The sequence below is a fragment of the Tamandua tetradactyla genome, chromosome 2 (assembly GCF_023851605.1).
Source record: "Tamandua tetradactyla isolate mTamTet1 chromosome 2, mTamTet1.pri, whole genome shotgun sequence".
NCBI classification, from domain to species: Eukaryota; Metazoa; Chordata; class Mammalia; order Pilosa; family Myrmecophagidae; genus Tamandua; species Tamandua tetradactyla.
In genome coordinates, this window is record NC_135328.1 from 94,918,461 (window position 1) to 94,937,055 (window position 18,595).

The following is an 18,595-nucleotide window of genomic DNA, read 5'->3' on the forward strand; positions in this document are numbered from 1 at the left end:
ACCAGTATGTATATGTTTCCTTTTATTTTGAATGTTTTCATGTACATAAGCATGTACCACATGTGAAAGCTGGAAGAGTAAATACACCAGCATGTTGTCTTAACGTTTGTATTTTAGGTATTCTTATTTTTTTCTCCTTTTTGCTTAGTTGTATATTCAATTTTTCTATCATCACATTTTTGTATACTTAAAGTATTTAAAAATATTTAGGAGGTAAAATCTGAAAGACTTTGTAATTAATTAGATGAGAGAAAGAGAACATACTGAATGATATTATCAGCTGAAAACATAAATGATACAGTAGATTTACCTGGGGAAATAAAATTAATTACGCTTAGGGCATTTTGTATTTGAAGTACATCCAGCTTAAAATATCCCATGAGTAGGATCAGGAAAGAGGCTGAAACTAGGGAATGGAGATTAGGAATTTATTTACTATGTGAGCAGAAGTTGAAATTGTCTATTTGCATGAATTTATCCCCTGAGAACATACAGAACAAAAATTATAGACCCTGTTCAAAAAAAAATACACATAGCCACATATTTTATGTATAGAATTAGGACCCTCACAGATACCTCTCCACAGAAGTCCATCTTTAAAAAACTCTCTTGACACTTGAACTCCAGCCTAAAAATTTTTGTTAAATTTCATCTCTCTAATTTTCTGCTCATGGAAACTGAGATTCATGTAAGTTAAATGAATTGCTTTTAGTCAGTTTGGTTGACTCAGAATAGTGTAGAGTTGTTTTTTTTTTTTTTTCTTTCATTTTAAAGCACAATATACAGAGTCAAGAGGTTACCCTGGAGGTTATTCTTATGCATTATATAGATATCCCTTTCTAGTTTATGGTGTATTGGAGTGGCTGGAGGGAAGTACCTAAAACTATAGAGCTGTGTCCCGAGTAGCCTTGATTCTTGAAGACAATTGTATAATGATTTAGCTTTATATAATGAATGTGTGATTGTGAACACTTTGTGTCTGATGCTCCTTTTATCCAGGGTATGGACAGATGAGTCAAAAAATAAGGATTAAAAAATAAATAAATAATGGGGGGGGGTAAAAAATGGGTAGACTGAAATACTAGTGGTCAATGAGTGGTAAAGGGTATAGAATATATGACTTTTTTGTTTTTATTTCTTTTTCTGGATGTTACAAATGTTCTAAAAATGATCGTGGTTATGAATACATAGCTATGTGATGATATTGTAAGCCATTGGTTGTATACCATGTACAGGACGTGTGTGTGTATAGATTTCTCAATTAAACAAAAAAACACAATATAGCATGGGAAACGTCGTGAATCTTATGGCAACTTAAAAGTTCCTATTTTCACTACTATTACCAAATTTGAAACTTCCCAAGCAGAACCAGAAGGAAAATTGCAGTAATCAAATTTCTTGGCAAGTAGCATGTCTATATTTTCTCAAGTGTGTTTTTGTTGTTATTTTTATTTTCAGTTCCATGAATTAATTTGCATTCATAGCCTTGTCTTGATAGCCCTTGAGATTTCAGTTCCCAATCCATAAAATTCGTAGCATACGCTTGTACCATTCCAGTTGTTTCTGTTTCAATCTTGAGGGATCCCTTTTGGCCTTTTGAATCTTTTTATCCATTCTGACATCCCTAAATCTTCTCCAATGAATTAGCTTTAAAGTTTTATCTGATTGGAAAATAGAGAGCTTTTGAAACCAGTGTAAAAACTGAAAAACTGTAATGAAAGACTGCATGCTGTAGGTTCAGGCCTATTCTTCTGAATTAATCATATATTTTATTCTTTCACACAGACTAGCTGGTGTAGGAAAACCAAGTCATGCTCATATGTCATATTGCTTTTTCATGTACCAGAATGAGCAAGGAGGAACATTAAACCCTGAAAACTAATAAAAGGGATGTTTCCTTAACAATTGACAAGCAATTATTCATTTTCTTGCCTCATTTGTTTGAAGCTTGCACTATAATCTTCCATTAGTGCATATGGTTTGTTTGTTGACATTCAATGGAAAAATGCTGAGTTTAACTTCTCCACTGATTTCTGTGTTCTGTCCCAGGAGCAGGCTTCCTGGGTGTGCCAGTGTGATGACAACATGGTTCAGAGACTAGAAACAGACTTCAAGATGACTCTTCAGCAGCAGAGCACCCTCGAGCAGTGGGCTGCCTGGCTTGACAATGTAATGATGCAAGCACTGAAGCCCTATGAAGGAAGACCCAGTTTTCCTAAAGCTGCCAGGCAATTTCTGTTAAAATGGTCTTTCTACAGGTAACACCTTAATTTTTCCTAAGCTTAATTTTGAATATTTGCAAATATGTGTGTGTGTACATGCTCCTCACACAATAGAAAAGAAATGAGTGAAAACTTTAGTTTGCAGAAACTCCCTATTAGGACTATCATCAACCCACTTCAAGGATTACAGCATCATGGAATTATACCAGATGGGTCAAAATTAACTTTCTATGAAGAAATAAAAACCTCTTGTTCAAAACCCTAGAAGTTCTTGGATGGGAACTTTTATTATTCCATTCTAGATAATGTGTTTAACAATAATTAGAAAAGGTTTCAGCAAATATTCCTCATGTGGGCTTCTGTCTTGAGGCTGTACCACAACTCTTCTTTTTGTTCTCTAGTTCAGTGACTCTCAAACTGTGGTCCCTACCGGTAGCATCAGTATCACCTGGAAATATGTTAAAAATGCAAATTCTCAGGCCCTTCATCCAAATCTACCTGAATTAGAAACTGTGAAAGAGGGATACTGTAAGCTCTGTGGTTCTGATGCATGCTTAAAACCATCTAGTTTATTTCTTAATTTTATCTATTATAAATGTTTTCAATCAGAATTGTCTAAAATAAAAAAAAACATTTGATGCTACTGAAGATCTAAATCAAAATCTAGGTATCAAGGGACAAGGATTAGAAATGGATGGTCAGGAATTTTTATTCAAAAAGCTCTCTTGGTAGTTCTAATACACAGCCAGTTTAAGAACCAGTAATCTAGTAGACAGTTTATAATATGGCTTCCTAATAATATAAATCACCTTTTGATTAAAATAATGTAAATATAAATGTATGTTTTTTGTAGACATAAAAGAACCCCAGAAGAGAAAGGCTTTCTGATTACATGGTAAACGATATCAAACGATGAAGTAAACTGTTGACCACAGTTCTGCCACAGGGTTAAAAGGCAGGGCCTGCATAAGTCAGCATTTATATTATATGTATGTAGGATGGAATTGAAAATGGAGTTCCATTTCATAAGATAAGTTTGATTAGTTGGATTTTTAAATCTAGCATTTGGTCTTATGGCAGCAGTTCATCTTTTTGCTTCTTTAAATAAAGGTGATCCTGCTGACTTGAGCCTAAAGTGTTATCTACTTTGACATTTAGGCAGTCCTTCATTTAGATCCTGTGCAGTCATGTACATATGAGAAAGTAGTAACAAACAGGTGTGCTACTGACCGTGACTACTGATACACTTTTGTTTGGATATCACTGGTGAATCCAAAGTTAGCTGTGAGTAGAGGAAAAACAGGAAAAAGTAATAGAGTTTAGAAACTTGTAGGGCTTGTGAACCCAATAAAGCCAGACTATGTAATTGCCTTCTTGTTTTGACAACCTTTATAAAGATTAAACTAGAGATCTTTTGTGATAGTAGTGGCTGTGGTTTTTATTTCTGTCTCAATGATTTGGTTTAATCCGTATTTTTTTTTCTTTTTTTTGTCTTAATATAGATTTATAGAAAAATCATACATGAAATACAGAGTTCCCATATACTACCCTATTATTAACACCTTGCATTACTGTGGACATATGTTAAAATTCATGAAAGATCAATTTTATAATTGTACTATTAATTATAATCTATCATTTACAATAGGGTTGTCTGTGTTGTACAGTCCTATGTTTGTTTTGTTTTTTAATTTCTATTCTGTTAACACATCTACAATCTGCCCTCCACTATCACCATTACCAAAATTTTTGAACCCAAATAGAAACTCAGTGTAATTTAAGCTTCAATTGCTTAACCCCCACCCCAGCCCTTGGTAACCTAATATTCTAATTTCTGACCCTATGACTTAGCTTATTCTAATTATTTCTTATCAATGAGATCATACAATTATTGTCCTTTTGTGTCTAGCTTATTTCACTCAACATGATGTCTTCAAGGTTCATCCATGTTGCACGTGTTTCAGAACTTTATTCCTTCCTACAGCTGACTAATATTCCATTGTATACAAATAACACATTTTGTTCATCCATTTATTGGTTGATGGATACTTGGGTTGCTTCCATCTTTTGGAAATCATGAATAACGCTGTCATGAACATCGGTGTGCAAATGTGTTCCAGTCCCTGCTTCCAGCTATTTTGGGTATATACCTAGAAATGGTATTGCAAGTCATATAGTAATTCTATACTTAACTTTCCGAGTTAAAACTCTATTTTCCACAGTGGCTACGCCATTTCACATTCCCACCAACAATGAATGAGTGTTCTTATTTCTCCACATCTGGTCTAACATTTGCTTTTTTTTAAATAGTAGCCATTCCGGTGGGTGTGAAAAGGAATCTCACTGTGCTTTTGATATGCATTTACTTAATGGCTAATGATGTTGACCGTCTTTTCATGTGTTTTAGACCATTTATATATATTCTTTAGAGAAATGTCTTTTCAAGTCTTTTGCCCATTTCTAATTGAGTGGTTTGTCTTTTGAGTATTAGAATTTCCTCATATATTCTGGATAGTACATCCTTATCAGATGGGTGGTTTCCAGTGATTTTCTCCCATTCTGTTACTTCGATGATAAATTATGATTTTGATGGTCTTATTTATCCATTTTTTCTTTTGTTGCTCGTGTTTTTGATGTTTTAGGAACCATTGCCTAACACATGGTCATAAACATGTTTCCTAGTGTTTATGTTTACAAGTGTTATAGTTTTGTTTCTTACATGTAGGTCATTGATCCATTTTGTTAATATTTGTATATGGTGCAAGGTAAGGGTCAACCCTCCTTCTTTTACATATGGATATCCAGTTTTCCCAGCACCATTTGTTGAAGAGACTGTTCTTTCCCCACTGAGTGGACTTGGCACCCTTGTCAAAAATTAGTTGGCCATAAATGGGAGGATTGATTTCTGAGCTTTCAATCTATATGTGCCAGTACTATGCTGTTTGGATTACTGTAGCTTTGTAGTAAATTTTAAGGTCAGGAAGTGTGAATCCTCCAACTTCATTCTTCTTTTCCAAGTTGGCTTTGGCTATTTGGGGTCCTTTACCCTTCATATATGAATTTGATGATTGGCTTTTCCATTTCTGCAATGGATGCTGTTGGAATTTTTTAATGCAATTTTACTGACATATATTATATATACACATATCATATAACCATTCAAATTGTACAATCAATAGTTCACAGTGTCACTATGTAGTTGTGCATTTGTTATCACAATTGATTTTGAACATTTTCATTACTCCAAAAAAATAAAAATAAGAATAAAAATTAAAATAAAGATAAAACGATATTCTGGTTTGCTAGCTGCCAGAATGCAATGTACCAGGAATGGAATGGCTTTTTAAAAGGGAGATTTAATAAATTGCTAGTTTAAAGTTCTAAGGCCAAGAAAATGTCCCAATTAAAACAAGTCTATAAAAATGTACAATCAAAGGCATCCAGAGAAACATACCTTGGTTCAAGAAGGCCGATGAAATTCAGGGTTTCTCTCTCAAGTGGAAAGGCACATTGCAACATAGTCAGGGCTTCTCTCTCAGGTGAAAGGGTACATGGTGAACACGGTGTCATCTGCTAGCTTTCTCTCCTGGCTTCCTGTTTCATGAGGCTTCCCAGGAGGCATTTTCCTTCTTCATCTCTAAAGGTCGCTGGCTGGTGGACTCTCTGCTTTGTGTTACTGTAGCATTCTCTGCATTCTCTGCTCTCTCTGAATCTCCTAGCTTTCTTACTTGTTGTTCTCTTTTTTAGGACTCCAGTAAACTAATCAAGACCCACCCAAATGGGTGGAGACACGTCTCCACCTAATCCATTTTAACAACCACTCTTGATCACTCAGGATCACATCAAGATCACATCAAGATGTGACTCCCTAAGTCACATCTCCAGGAATATGATCTAAATGCAATTTCAAACATACATTACTGAATAGGGATTAGAAGAAACAGTTGCCTTTACACAATAGGATTAGGATTAAAACATGGCTTTTCTAGGGTATATACATCCTTTCAAACCAGCACAAACGAGGACATCAAAACATCCCATACTCCCTTCTGCCCCATTATTTATTTATTTTTTTCTTACTCATCTGTCCATACACTGGATAAAGGGAGTGTCAGTCACAAGGTTTCCACAGTCACATAGTCACACCTTAAAAGCTCAGTAGTTATTCAGTCATTTTTAAGAATCAGGACTATTGGATTACAGTTCAACAGTTTCAGGTATTTCCCTCTAGTTAATCCAGTACACCAAAAACTGAAAAGGGATATCTGTATACTGCATAAAATAATTTCCAGAATGACCTCTTGACACTGTATGAAATGTTTTAGCCACTGAAACTATTTTATTTCATTTTTCTCCCCCCTTTTAGTCAAGAAAGCTTTCTCAATCTGATAATGCCAGGGCCAGGCTTATTCTCAGGGGCCATGTCCCACATTGCCAGGGAGATTTTACACCTATGTAAGGATGAAGGCAATGAGTTCACCTAAAGAGTTGGCTTAGAGAGAGAGGCCACATCTAAGCAACAAAAGAGGTTCTCTAGAGGTGACTCTTAGAATAATCATAAGTAGGCTTAGCTTCTCTTTTGCAGGAATAAGTTTCATAAGGGCAAGCTCCAAGACCAAGGACCTGGCCCATCAATTTGGCAGTCCCTAATCTTTGCGAGAATGTCAGGTCTTCCCCAGATGGGGAAGTTTAATATTTCCGCCTTTTTCCCCAGTCCCTCAAGGAGAGTTTGCAAATACTTTTGTATCTTCTGTCTAGATTACTCTGGAATGTATTAGGGCATCATATCTACTTGTACAAGTGAGGCTGTTGGAACTTTTTAAAAACAATTTTTAATTGTTAAATATAACATATATACAAAGAAATGGAAAACAAGCAATGATTTTCAAAGTACACTTCAATAAGTAGATATAGAACAGATTTCAGAGTTTGTTATGGGTTACCATTCCACTGTTTCAGATTTTTCCTTCTAGCTGCTCCAAAACCCTGGAGGTTAGAAGAAATATTTTTGTGTGTGTGTGAGAAATAACATATATTCTAAAAAGCAAAAAATTTCAAAGCACATCACTACAGTTAGTTGCAGAACTGATTTCAGAGTTTGGTATGGGTTACAGTTCCACCATTTTAAGTTTTTACTTCTAGCTGCTTTAAGATACTGGAGACTAAAAGAAATATCAGTATAATGATTCAGGGCTCAAACTCATTTGTTAAACCCTAACTTCTCTATATAACTCCACCATCACCTTTGATCTTTCTCCCACTCTTTAAAGGTATTTGGGCTATGACTGTTCTAACTTTTTCATTTTGGAAGGGGCTGTCGATAATATGGGATGGGAAGATGGAACTAGTTGGTGTTCTGGAAAGGTTGGCCCCTCTGCATTTCAGGACTTATCTGGTCCAGGTACCCACCTAGAGGTTGTAGATTTCTGGAATGTTACCCTAGTGCATAGAACTTTGGGCTGTTGGAATTTTGATTGGGATTGAATTGCATTGAATCAGTAAATTACTCTAGGAAGAGTTGACATCTTAGCAATATTTAGTCTTCCAATCCACTACATGGAATGTTCTTCCACTTATTTAGGTGCTCTTGGATTTCTTTTAGCAGTGTTTTGTAGTTTTCTGTGTACAAGTCCTTCACATCCTTGACTAAATTTCTTCCTCAACTTTTGATTCTTTAATTGGCTCTTGTAAATAGATTCTTTTTTCTTGATTTCCTCTTCAGATTGTTCATTACTAGTATATAGAAACTTCTGATTTTTGCATGTTGATCTTTTACTGCTCCACTTTGCTGAATTTGTTTACTGTTTCCAGTAACTTTCTTGTGGGTATTTGAGGATTTTCTGTATATAGAATTTTGTCATGACAAAATAGGGAAAGTTTAAATTCTTCCTTTCCAATATGAATGCCTTTTATTTCTTTGTCTTCCTTAAATGCCCTAGCTAGAACTCTCATTAGTGTTGACAGTGGGCATCCTTGTCTTGTTTCTAATTGGAGAGAGAAAGATTTCAGTCTTTCACCAATGAGTGTGATGTAAGCTGTAGCTTTTTCATATATGCCCTTTATCATGCTGAGGAAGTTTCCTTCTGTTCCTAATTTTCTGTGTTTTAATCAAGAAGTAATGCTGGATTTTGCCTAATACCTTTTTTCTGCATCAAATGAGATGATCTTGTGCTTTTTAAAATCTTTGTTCTGTTAATATGGTGTATTACCTTTATCGATTTTCTTCTGTTGACCTACCCTTGCATACCTGGGATAAATCCCACTTGACCATTGGTGGTGTATAATTCTTTTGATGTGTTCTTGGATTCAGTTTGCTCGTATTTTCTTGAGAATTTTTTGCATTGATATTCTTAAGGGGTATTATGTAGTATAATTTCTGGTATCTTTGTAGTATGAGGGTGTGCTGGTTTGAAAGGATATATGGACCCTAGAAAAGCCATGTTTTAATCAAAATCCCATTTCATAAAGGTAGAATAATCCCTATTCAATACTGTATGTTTGAAACTGTAATCAGATCATCTCCCTGGATGATATGATTTAGTCAAGAGTGGTTGTTAAGCTGGATTAGGTGACAACATCATTTGGGTGGGTCTTACTGGAGTCCTATAAAAGAGAAAACATTTTGGAGAATGGGAGATTCGGAGAGAACAGAGAATGCTGCAGCACCATGAAGCAGAGAGTCCATCAGCCAGCGCTTTGGAGATGAAGAAGGAAGATGCCTCCCGGGGAGCTTCATGAAACTGGAAGCCAGGAGAAGAAGCTAGCAGATGACGCCATGTTCACCATGTGCCCTTTCACTTGAGAGAGACCCTGAACCTCATCGGCCTTTTTGAATCAAGGTATCTTTCCCTAGATGCCTTAGAGTGGACATTTCTATCAACTTGCTTTAATTGGGACATCTTCTGGGCCTTAGAACTGTAAACTAGAAACTTATTAAATTCCCCTTTAAAAGCCATTCTGTTTCTGGTATATTGCATTCTGGCAGCTAGCAAACTAGAACAGAGGGTATCATATTGGCCTCATAGAATGAGTTAATGAATGTTCTCTCCTCGTCATTTTTTGGCAGAGTTAGAGGAGTATTGGTAATTCTTCTTTGCATATTTGGTAAAATTTACCTGTGAAGCCATCTGGTCCTGGGCTTTTCTTTGTTATTGCTTCAGTCTCTTTACTAGTTATTGGTTTGTTCTGATCTTCTATTTTTTTCTTGATTCAGTGTAGGTAGTTTGCATGTTTCTAGGCATTTGTACACCTTCTAGATTATCTAATGTGTTGCTGTACAGTTGTTCATAGTACCACGTTATAGTCCTTTTTATTTCTGTGAGGTCGGTGCCCCCTTTTCATTTCTGATTTTAGTTATTTTCTCTCCCTATTTTTTCTTTGTCACTTTAACTAAAAGTTTGTGGATTTTATTTATCTTTTCAAAGAACCAACTTTTTTTTTATTGATTCTCTCTGTGTTTTTTGTTCTCTATTTTATTTATCATCGCTCTAATCTTTGTTACTTCTTTCCTTCTACTTACTCTGGGTTTAGTTTGTTCTTCTTTTTCTACATCTTCCAGTTTTGAATTTAGGTCTTTCATTTAAAATCTTCTTTTTTAATGTAATCATTTAGAGGAATAAATTTCCCTCTCAGCACTTCTTTTCCTGCATCCCATAAATTTTGATATGCTGTGTTTTCATTTTCATTTGCCTTAACATATTTCCTACTTTACCTTATAATTTCTTCTTTGGCTCATTGGTTGGTTGAGAATACATTGTTTAATTTCTGAATTTGTGAATTTTCCATTTCTCCCTCTGTTATTGATTTCTAACAACATTGTGTTCAGAGAAGACACATTGTATTATTTCAATATTTTTTTAAATTTATTGAAATTTGTTTTGTGACTTAATAAATGGTCTCTCCTGGAGAACCATGCATGTGCAGAATGTGCATTTTTGCTGGTTTTTCGTCTAGCTGGTTTAGAGTATCATCCAAGACTTATATTTTCTTACTGAGCTTCTGTCTAGATGTTCCATCTGCTATTGAACATGGTATATTTCAAGTATCCTACACTTAATGTGGAACCATCTGTTTCTCCCTGCAGATCCTCAGTATTTGCTTCATATATTTTAGGGCTCTGCTGTTATGTGCCCTAAATTTATATTTGTTACTTTTTATATTTATAATTATGTCTTCCTGTTGATTGATCCTTTATCAGTACATAATGATCTTCTTTGTCTCTCTTAATGGTTTTATGTAAAGTCTGTTTTATCTGATATTTGTTTAGCTACTCCAGCTCTCTTTTTGTTCATACTAGCATGGCATATTTTCTTCAATCTTTTCACTTTTAACCTACTTATCTTTTAATTTAAAGTGAGTCTGTTGTAAATAGCATATATTTTTAAAGTGAGTCTGTTGTAAATAGCGTATATTGGTTCATGCTGTTTTATCCATTCTGCCAATCTCTGCCTTTTGACTGAAGAGTTTATTACATTTACATGTATAACTACTGATAATGTGGTACTTCTTTCATTTTGTTATTTTCTCTTTGTAAGTCACATGCCATTTTTGATACTCAATTTTTTTCATTAATCTCTACTTCTATATTTATTTGGCTTTTTTGTATTGTAACATTTTTGAGTTCCTTTTAATTTCTTTCTGAATATATTTTCTTTATAGTTATTAACAGGTTAAAATTTAACATCTTAAATCTATAACAATTGTAAGTGATATGATACCAATTTATCTTCAGTATGCTACTGAATTTACTGAAGATAAATTTGTATCAATTTATGCACTATTTTTGTATTAATATTGGTATCTATTTATACACTATTCCCATTTCTCTCTCTCCTCACACCTTTTTTGTACTTGTAACAAACTATATCTTTATATAGTGTATACCTAAAACCATAGATTTATCATTACTTTTCATGCATTTGCCTTTTACCATCTGTAAGAAGTGAGAAGTGGAGTAACATAACAAAAAATGCAATACAATTGTACTGACATTTAAAATTACCATTTCTTTATTTCTTTTAACTGCTTTGATCTACTGTCAGTCTAGCGTCCTTTCCCTTCAGTCTGAAGAATTCCATGGACATTGCTTATAGGACAGGTCTAGTGGTGATGAACACCTTCAACTTTTGTTTATCTGGGAATGTCTTAATATCCCCCTCATTTTTGAAAATGTATCACAGGATATAAAATACTTGTTTGACAGTTGTTTTATTTCAAATATTTTTTGTACTACTGCCTTCTTGCCCCATGGTTTCTGGTGGGAAATCGATGCTTAATCTTACTGGGATTTCCTTGTATTTAACACATTGCTTGGCATTGGACAGCTTTATTACTGTGTGTCTGGGTGTGGTTCTATTTTAGTGTATCCTGTTTGCAGTTCATTGGGCTTCTTGTCTTTTGTCAAATTTGGGAAGTTTTCTGCCATTATTTCTTTAAATATTTCTTCTGCCACTTTGTCTTTTTCTTCTCCTTCTGGACTCCCATTATGTATATATTGGCACCCTGCATGGTGTCCCACTGTTCTCTTGGGCTTTCTTCTCATCCTTTTTATTCATCTTTCTTTCTGTCTGCTCCTAAGCCTGAATTGTTTCAGTTGTCTTGCCTTCCGAGATCCTGATTCTTCTGGCAGCTCCAATCTGCTGGTGAAACTGTCTAGGGAATTTTTCATTTTAGTTACTCTGTTCTTCAACTCCAGCATTTTTATATAGAGATTTCCTATATTGTTCATTCATTGTTTTCCTCAAATCCTTTAGATTTTTTTCCTCCAGCTGTTCTTTAATATGCTCCTTGAGCTTATTGGAGATCTTTTTTATTTAAGTCTCTACCTGGTAAGTTCAAAGTCTAGTCCTCTTCATTGATAGTTTCTGTATTTTTATCTTGTTCCTTTGGATGGGTCATCACCAGGTAATGTTAATATTTTAAGGTGTTAACTCTAAGATTTAGTCCCTAAACTGTCTGTTCCTTAACTCTGTGTCCATCTAGTGATATGACACAGATTTTCTAAAATGCCAGCCTCTAATCTAAACCAACCAAGGCAAAAAGCACCTTTCAGTGTCTTTGCAAGTTTGCTCTGCTTTGGCTGGTGATCTCCTTCAGACCTTAGCTCTCCTATCAAGACAATCAACATGAGACAAATGGAGTCCTTTCTTTCTTATCTGAGCCTGTGTGGAGCTGGAACCACAGAGCCTGCTTGGCTTATTAGATGCCTTAGGAATTCCTCATTTACGTTTTACAGAGATTCAAGTGAATGCCTCCTGTACTCACATAGAACTCCTCTTTCACATAGACCTCCTCACCTCCTGATACTTTCTTGAGTGACTTAATGCAGGTAGGTCTTTGCCCTAAGCCACTTCAACTTAATTGTTTCTCACTGTCCCAGCTATCTGCATGTTGCTCTTCTGTCCTTAGGACAAAAGAGGCAAAGTTCCTTTGCTCAGTCTTCAGACTTCCACCAATAGTTTGGCACTGACATACTTGCACCCCAGTATCTAATCAGAGACCACTCTGCTGTCTCTGGAACAGGACCTGAGACCCACACAATGGAAGCGCAAGCTGACTCCACCCCATGTTGTGGAAGGTATGGGGGAGAAGTCAACAAGTGTGCCAGGAGCTTCTTCTATGGCTTTTGAACCTGCATTTTCTTGATTCAGCACTTGTCCAGTTAATATAACCCTTTATCTATTTCCGTAGTTTGGAGGAAGTTTACTGTCTTTAAGATTCCTCTGTTGCCTTTGCCTGAGGGAGGATGGAACAATGGCAACCCTCAGAGCTGGCGCCACAGATCTAAGAGTCAAGTACAGTGAAAGGAAGCCCGCCAGTTTTGTCATTATTGTCATTTTGTTTTTTAATGGGTTAATGCCACAGTTCTCTCATATATTTATTCCATGTGATTTGAGAAGCACCTTATTAAGATTTTGTGTGACTCTGCAATCTACTGGTATGGTTCAATGAAACCAGTGTGAGGTTTGGATCTAGGTGTTCAAGAAAAATATATTGGCAAAAAATCTGCCCTCAATCCATGGGAAAGATTTGGAAAATGTGTCAGCATTCTCAGAGTAGATACAGCAGCAGTGGTAATGGTAGGAAAATCAAAATTCTAATTTGCAAAGATTTCTAAAGAGATTTCAAATATTCTCTTCTTTGCTTGTGATTTGTTTCATCCTTTTTTTTTTTTTTTTGCCCTGTAAATAATATATAGATGGTCTATGCACTTAAAGAATGACTGATGAAACAAGAGGTCACACCAGCTGGTTGTTCAAAAACCTGCATGGCCAGAGGCAGAGCCCATCCTCTGTATAACAAAAGCAAGGTGTTTTATTTCTTTCTACTGCTTTCTTATGTTGTTGATGTCAGACTTGTCCTTACTCTTTACTGTGTTGTTCTTTTTTTCCCCTATATTTAGTTGATATCATTTTACAAATACACCCCTGGGGCCTTCATCTCTAACGGGGTCTGTTGCAGGTATCTTAAAAAGAGAGAAAACTGCTTATATTTCTTGTTCTCTGAAAATATACAAACCCAGTAGATCATTACTTGCCTGCCCTCTGTCTTCCCTGAGCTGGGATAATTGGCTTGTTATTATTAGACACTATTATGGTTATTATTTTTATTTCAAAAAGACTTGAAGGCATACAATTTAGGACCACAAAAGGAAAGGCATATTCAGACAGTTGCATGCCTCCTGCTGGTAGGTAGAGTCAATGACTTAGAAACTTAAGAGCCTTTAATATATGAACTGTTTTTTTACTGAGGCATAAGAACATACTGTGTAATAAAAACTGCATTCACAGAGTATCAGAGAAGGAGAATCATATTATTTTTTAAACTTTTGGTTTGCAATAAGTATTTGGCAGTCTTATGTTCTTCATATTCTGACATTGGATACTCAATTTCATCATTTCTAAATTTTATGTATATATTTACATGCACTAAAGTATATTTTAAATGAACTGGCAGAGAATCATGTTAGCAGCAATTAATATATTGCAGCAAATACCCTCTCATCCAAAGGGGGGACCTTTCCTTGACTAACCTGGTTTTGAACGCTATTGTTTATTTCCTAGAAGGTAAAAAAAAAAAATTATCCCTTTGTAGGGGTGAAATGGAGAAATTACATGGGCCATTTCTCAGCATTACTCAAGGCCATCCCAAGAGTCATCCAGAAATCTCATTTTAAAAGAGTGAAATGTGTAGTTTTGATACAGTGACTTTAAAGAGGGCTCAGAGAACCTAGTTTGCCTATAACTGAAAATATATGCCTCTTTCAAGAAGTAGGGTTCTTTTTTAACCCAATGTAAGCACTTTTGAAAGGGAGAGTTCATAAAGAGGTCACAGGTATTATGTTCTCACCTTTCTCCTTAGGAAGGCTGTGATCCATCCGTAAATACAAAAAAATGCCTTGAGTATCACGTTAGGGTATTTATTTCAATTTCCACACCATGAGTTAGAAAGGTATTTCTAATCCATTATAAAATAATTAATGTTTACAACTCTGATTTTAAAAAGAGTTGAATGCACGGTAACTTAGCAACATGAAATTCAATGGAGTCAATTTTGCAACATATCTTACAGAAGTCTGAATTGAACAATAGGTTTCCAATTAAATTGTTAATTGCATCATTTAATTCTTGGCATGTAGGGCAGAAGCCCAGAACAGTGAGAATATAGTCGACATAGTATTAATAATATAATTCGACTGATTCTTTTCTAAACATGTGACAATAATTTTATGACATACTTATCAGTGTTTAAAAAAAATAGCCAGATGTTATAATTGAAGGTCAGCAGATTTTTTTGTTTGTTTTCCAACAAAATTTAGTAATATAAGTACATTTTATGTTGAAATATGGTGATTGCTTAACTTCCCAAAAGTTTCCACACTTGGAATAAAATCTGAAGGCCTGACATGCCTACCAGATTCTCTGTGGTCCATCTCCTTCTGATCTCCCGGATATGTTTTTCTTTTTGATCACTGTCCTCCAGCAGTGCTAGTCTCCATGTTGTTCTTTGAATACATCAAATGTAGTTCTACTTGAAGATCTTTGCATTTGTTCTCCCTTCTGCCAGGAAAACTCTTTGTTTCTTCATATGGTTCATTCCCTTACTTTAGTCCAATTTCTGCTTAGATAGTACCTCCTCAGAAAGAATTTCCTTGACACCTAAACTAAAATGTCTGCCCCTGTCACTCTCTATCCTCTAACCCTGATTTATTTTTAATGAACTTTATCACATCTAACTTTATATTTTATATCTGCTTGTATGTGTATTGACTGTCTTTCCCACTAGAATCTGAGTTCTGTGGAAATCATAATTTTGTCTGACTTGTTCTAGAACAAAACCCAGAAAAATAGCATGATAAATATCTGTGGAATGAATTAGTGTGATTCTCTTTGAAAAAAATCACTGACTTCGCATTTCTATAATGATAACAGAAAACTTCTTGTCAATATAAAGATTTATGTGATTTCAGGGTTATATCTTAAGGGAAATAAAAAAGCCTAATATTTGAATTTAGGAATAGATAGAGAACAAAACATATTCCTTATATATACAAATTCTATATGTGTGATAATTGTCCCTGCAAAGATTTATCATCATTCAATGGACCTAGGGGTTCTTCTTCTATATGATAATGAATATCATATTTTAAATAAACATTTTACTGATAAAATTAATTGCATTGAATTTGAAATTTTGAGAAATAACATGTAATACACAAAGAATAAACTGAAATTATCCATAATTTTACTATACGGAAATAACCACTGGTAAAATATTTTCCTTTGCTGTTAAATAAAATTGAGATTCAGTTGTTTACCATAGTTTTATTGCCTATGTTTTTCCCTTAACATTTTTCATTTAATTTTACTTCTTTTTTGTCATTATTCATATTCTTTTTTTGTTAGAGAAGTTGTAGATTTACAGAAAAATTAGGCATAAAATATGGAGTTCCCATATATCCCTCCCCAATTATTAACATCTTGCTTTAGCACAATACATTTGTTACAGTTGAAGAAAGAGCATTATTGTAATTATACGATTAACTATAGTCCATGGTTTACATTGGGGTTATTACAGTAGGGTTTTTTGGTATTTGTATTCTAGTAACATATGTATACAACCTAAAATTTCCCCCTTTAGCTACATTTCAATATATAATTTAGTGTTGTTAACTGCATTCTCAGTGTTCCACCACCAACTTAAATTGTACAGTTTCTGTTTGGGATGATAGAAAAGTTTTGGTAGTGGATGGTGATAATGTTGCATCTTGAGCATTTCTTGTCATTAGAATCATAATTTTTAAGGTCATCAAAATATTCCATTTGTTATGTGTATGTCTCAAAAACTAAACATTTCCTTATTCCCTTATTTTTGAGCACTTAGGTTTTGGTGTTTCGACATTAGAAAAAATATTGTAACGACTATCTCTGTATAAAATTGAATGCATTTCTTCAGATAAATTCTGGTAAATGGATATAAACTATTTTAGAATAACTAATATCATTTTAATAATATGTGCTATCTCAAAACTAGAAAAGTAGTCAACCTTCCCATGTATTTAGGGGCAGGATGTTTTAAAGATAATTTTTATGTAATTTTTATACATTTTGATTCTTTAACTTAATATCATAGACATCTTCTATGTTACTACTTGTATGTCTGCCTCATCTTGTTAACTATTGCATAAAATTCCATATGTGAACATACCATGTTTTTATTTAACCAGCATCCTACTAATAGATAGTTTATCCCCCTAGTTTCTCACCAGCACAAAGATCTCTGCAATTAAAATAATCTTTTCTCACTTGTACAAATTTCTAGAATTAGAATTGCTAGGTCAAAGGATTGGGGCATTTTAAATTTTGACAAATATTGCCAAATTACCCTCCACAAAGATTTTGTGAATTTATGCTTGCAAAAACATTAAATGAGAGTTCTTACTTTAATTTACACTTATTTTATTTTGAACGAGTCATCATATTTTTGTTTGCTAGTCATTTGTCTCTTCTAGATGGTATTTTAAATATGTATCTGTTACTTCAGCAAGAGAGATGCAATCCAGAGCAAATATTCTGCTCCCACATTATTTTTTCACAATTATTTACTTCACATGATCGAGTTTGGATTATCTCATTTACTCCTCAGTCTAAAATTGAACCTTAAAAAAGTTGAATGCTATGCTTTCAATCAAGGTCACAGTATGTGTAGCCTGGGTCTGTCTGACTCTAAATCAGATGAGAATGAGAAGCTTAGCTTCTCCTATTCTATATATTATAATCACAATTACTTAAATTAGAGCAGCATTCTACTGACTCACAATAGAACAGTGTTCTATTGATTTTAAGTCCTTTAACTCATTTTATCACTGAAATAATCCTGTAAAGTAGATAAGACCAAAAATATTACTTACATTTTCACCCAAAAGGAAAAACACTCTCTGGGAAATGATTTGGTTGGGGTCAGCGTTCAATAGTTTCTGATTTTCAGGTGTACAGTGATTATTGTTTGCCAAGTCAAATATACAAATGTGACATATTAGTAGTATAAACAATGTTGAAAATGAAACAGAAAACTGAGGTACATTTGCCTGATGTTTTACAGTTTTCATTGCAGAACAAGAGTTTGTAATAGCAACATGTACCTTTGTATGAATCTCTGTCTTCCTTCTATCTGAGAATATAATGGTTGTTTAATGTTTTGAAGCCAAAAATCTGTAGAGTAGGCCACTAAATGAAAGATGGGAAACCTACCCACCCAAATCATTCTGGTTCTAAGAAATATTAAAGAGGTTTGAATTCAGTGCACGAACAACCTCAATGATTTGCATGTCTTCAGTGAGGCCAAAATTTTCTTTCATTTCCATTTTTAATATAATGGAGTTATCATTAGTATTTTATTATTATTCATATTTTAGTGCTACTGTTTACATTTTATGAATTAATCATTCACATTATTCAAAGATATGCATTCTTAATTGATTTTATTATACTTATTTCTAGTGGAAAATAATCTTAATTTAAATAAAAACCAGTAAGAAAACAGAAAAATCTATTTGCCTTTCAACACAATTTTCAGGGATACCTGTTTATACTCACCTTACATTCTACATTGCTGCATTTGGAAATGTTGTTTATATATTTTGTGCTTTTACCTGGCACAAATACATATTTTTCCCAAAGCATACTCTAAAGGTGGTTATCATCGAGTGGTGACACAGTCTTAATCCATCATCAATACATTTTTCACTTTGGGTTTCTTTTAATTTTGGTGGTAATGAGCTGTCTGCTTTTCAAAAGCTTTTTTATTCCATTCTGACCCATTTGTGAGTTTAGAAAATTCAGCAGATTTGCCTATGACAGCAAAATGGTTTTTCC

General features: G+C 34.3%; 1 protein-coding gene across 10 annotated transcripts in view; it reads left to right on the forward strand.

The window, feature by feature from the left end:
• RFX3 (regulatory factor X3) overlaps positions 1–18,595 on the forward strand; it is a 382,072-nt gene that overhangs the window by 338,694 nt on the left and 24,783 nt on the right. For all 10 annotated transcript variants that reach the window (XM_077148291.1, XM_077148294.1, XM_077148298.1 and 7 more), the window contains one exon: positions 2,050–2,258. In XM_077148291.1, coding sequence (XP_077004406.1) covers positions 2,050–2,258 — 209 coding nt within the window. The remainder of the gene's footprint in view (positions 1–2,049; positions 2,259–18,595) is intronic.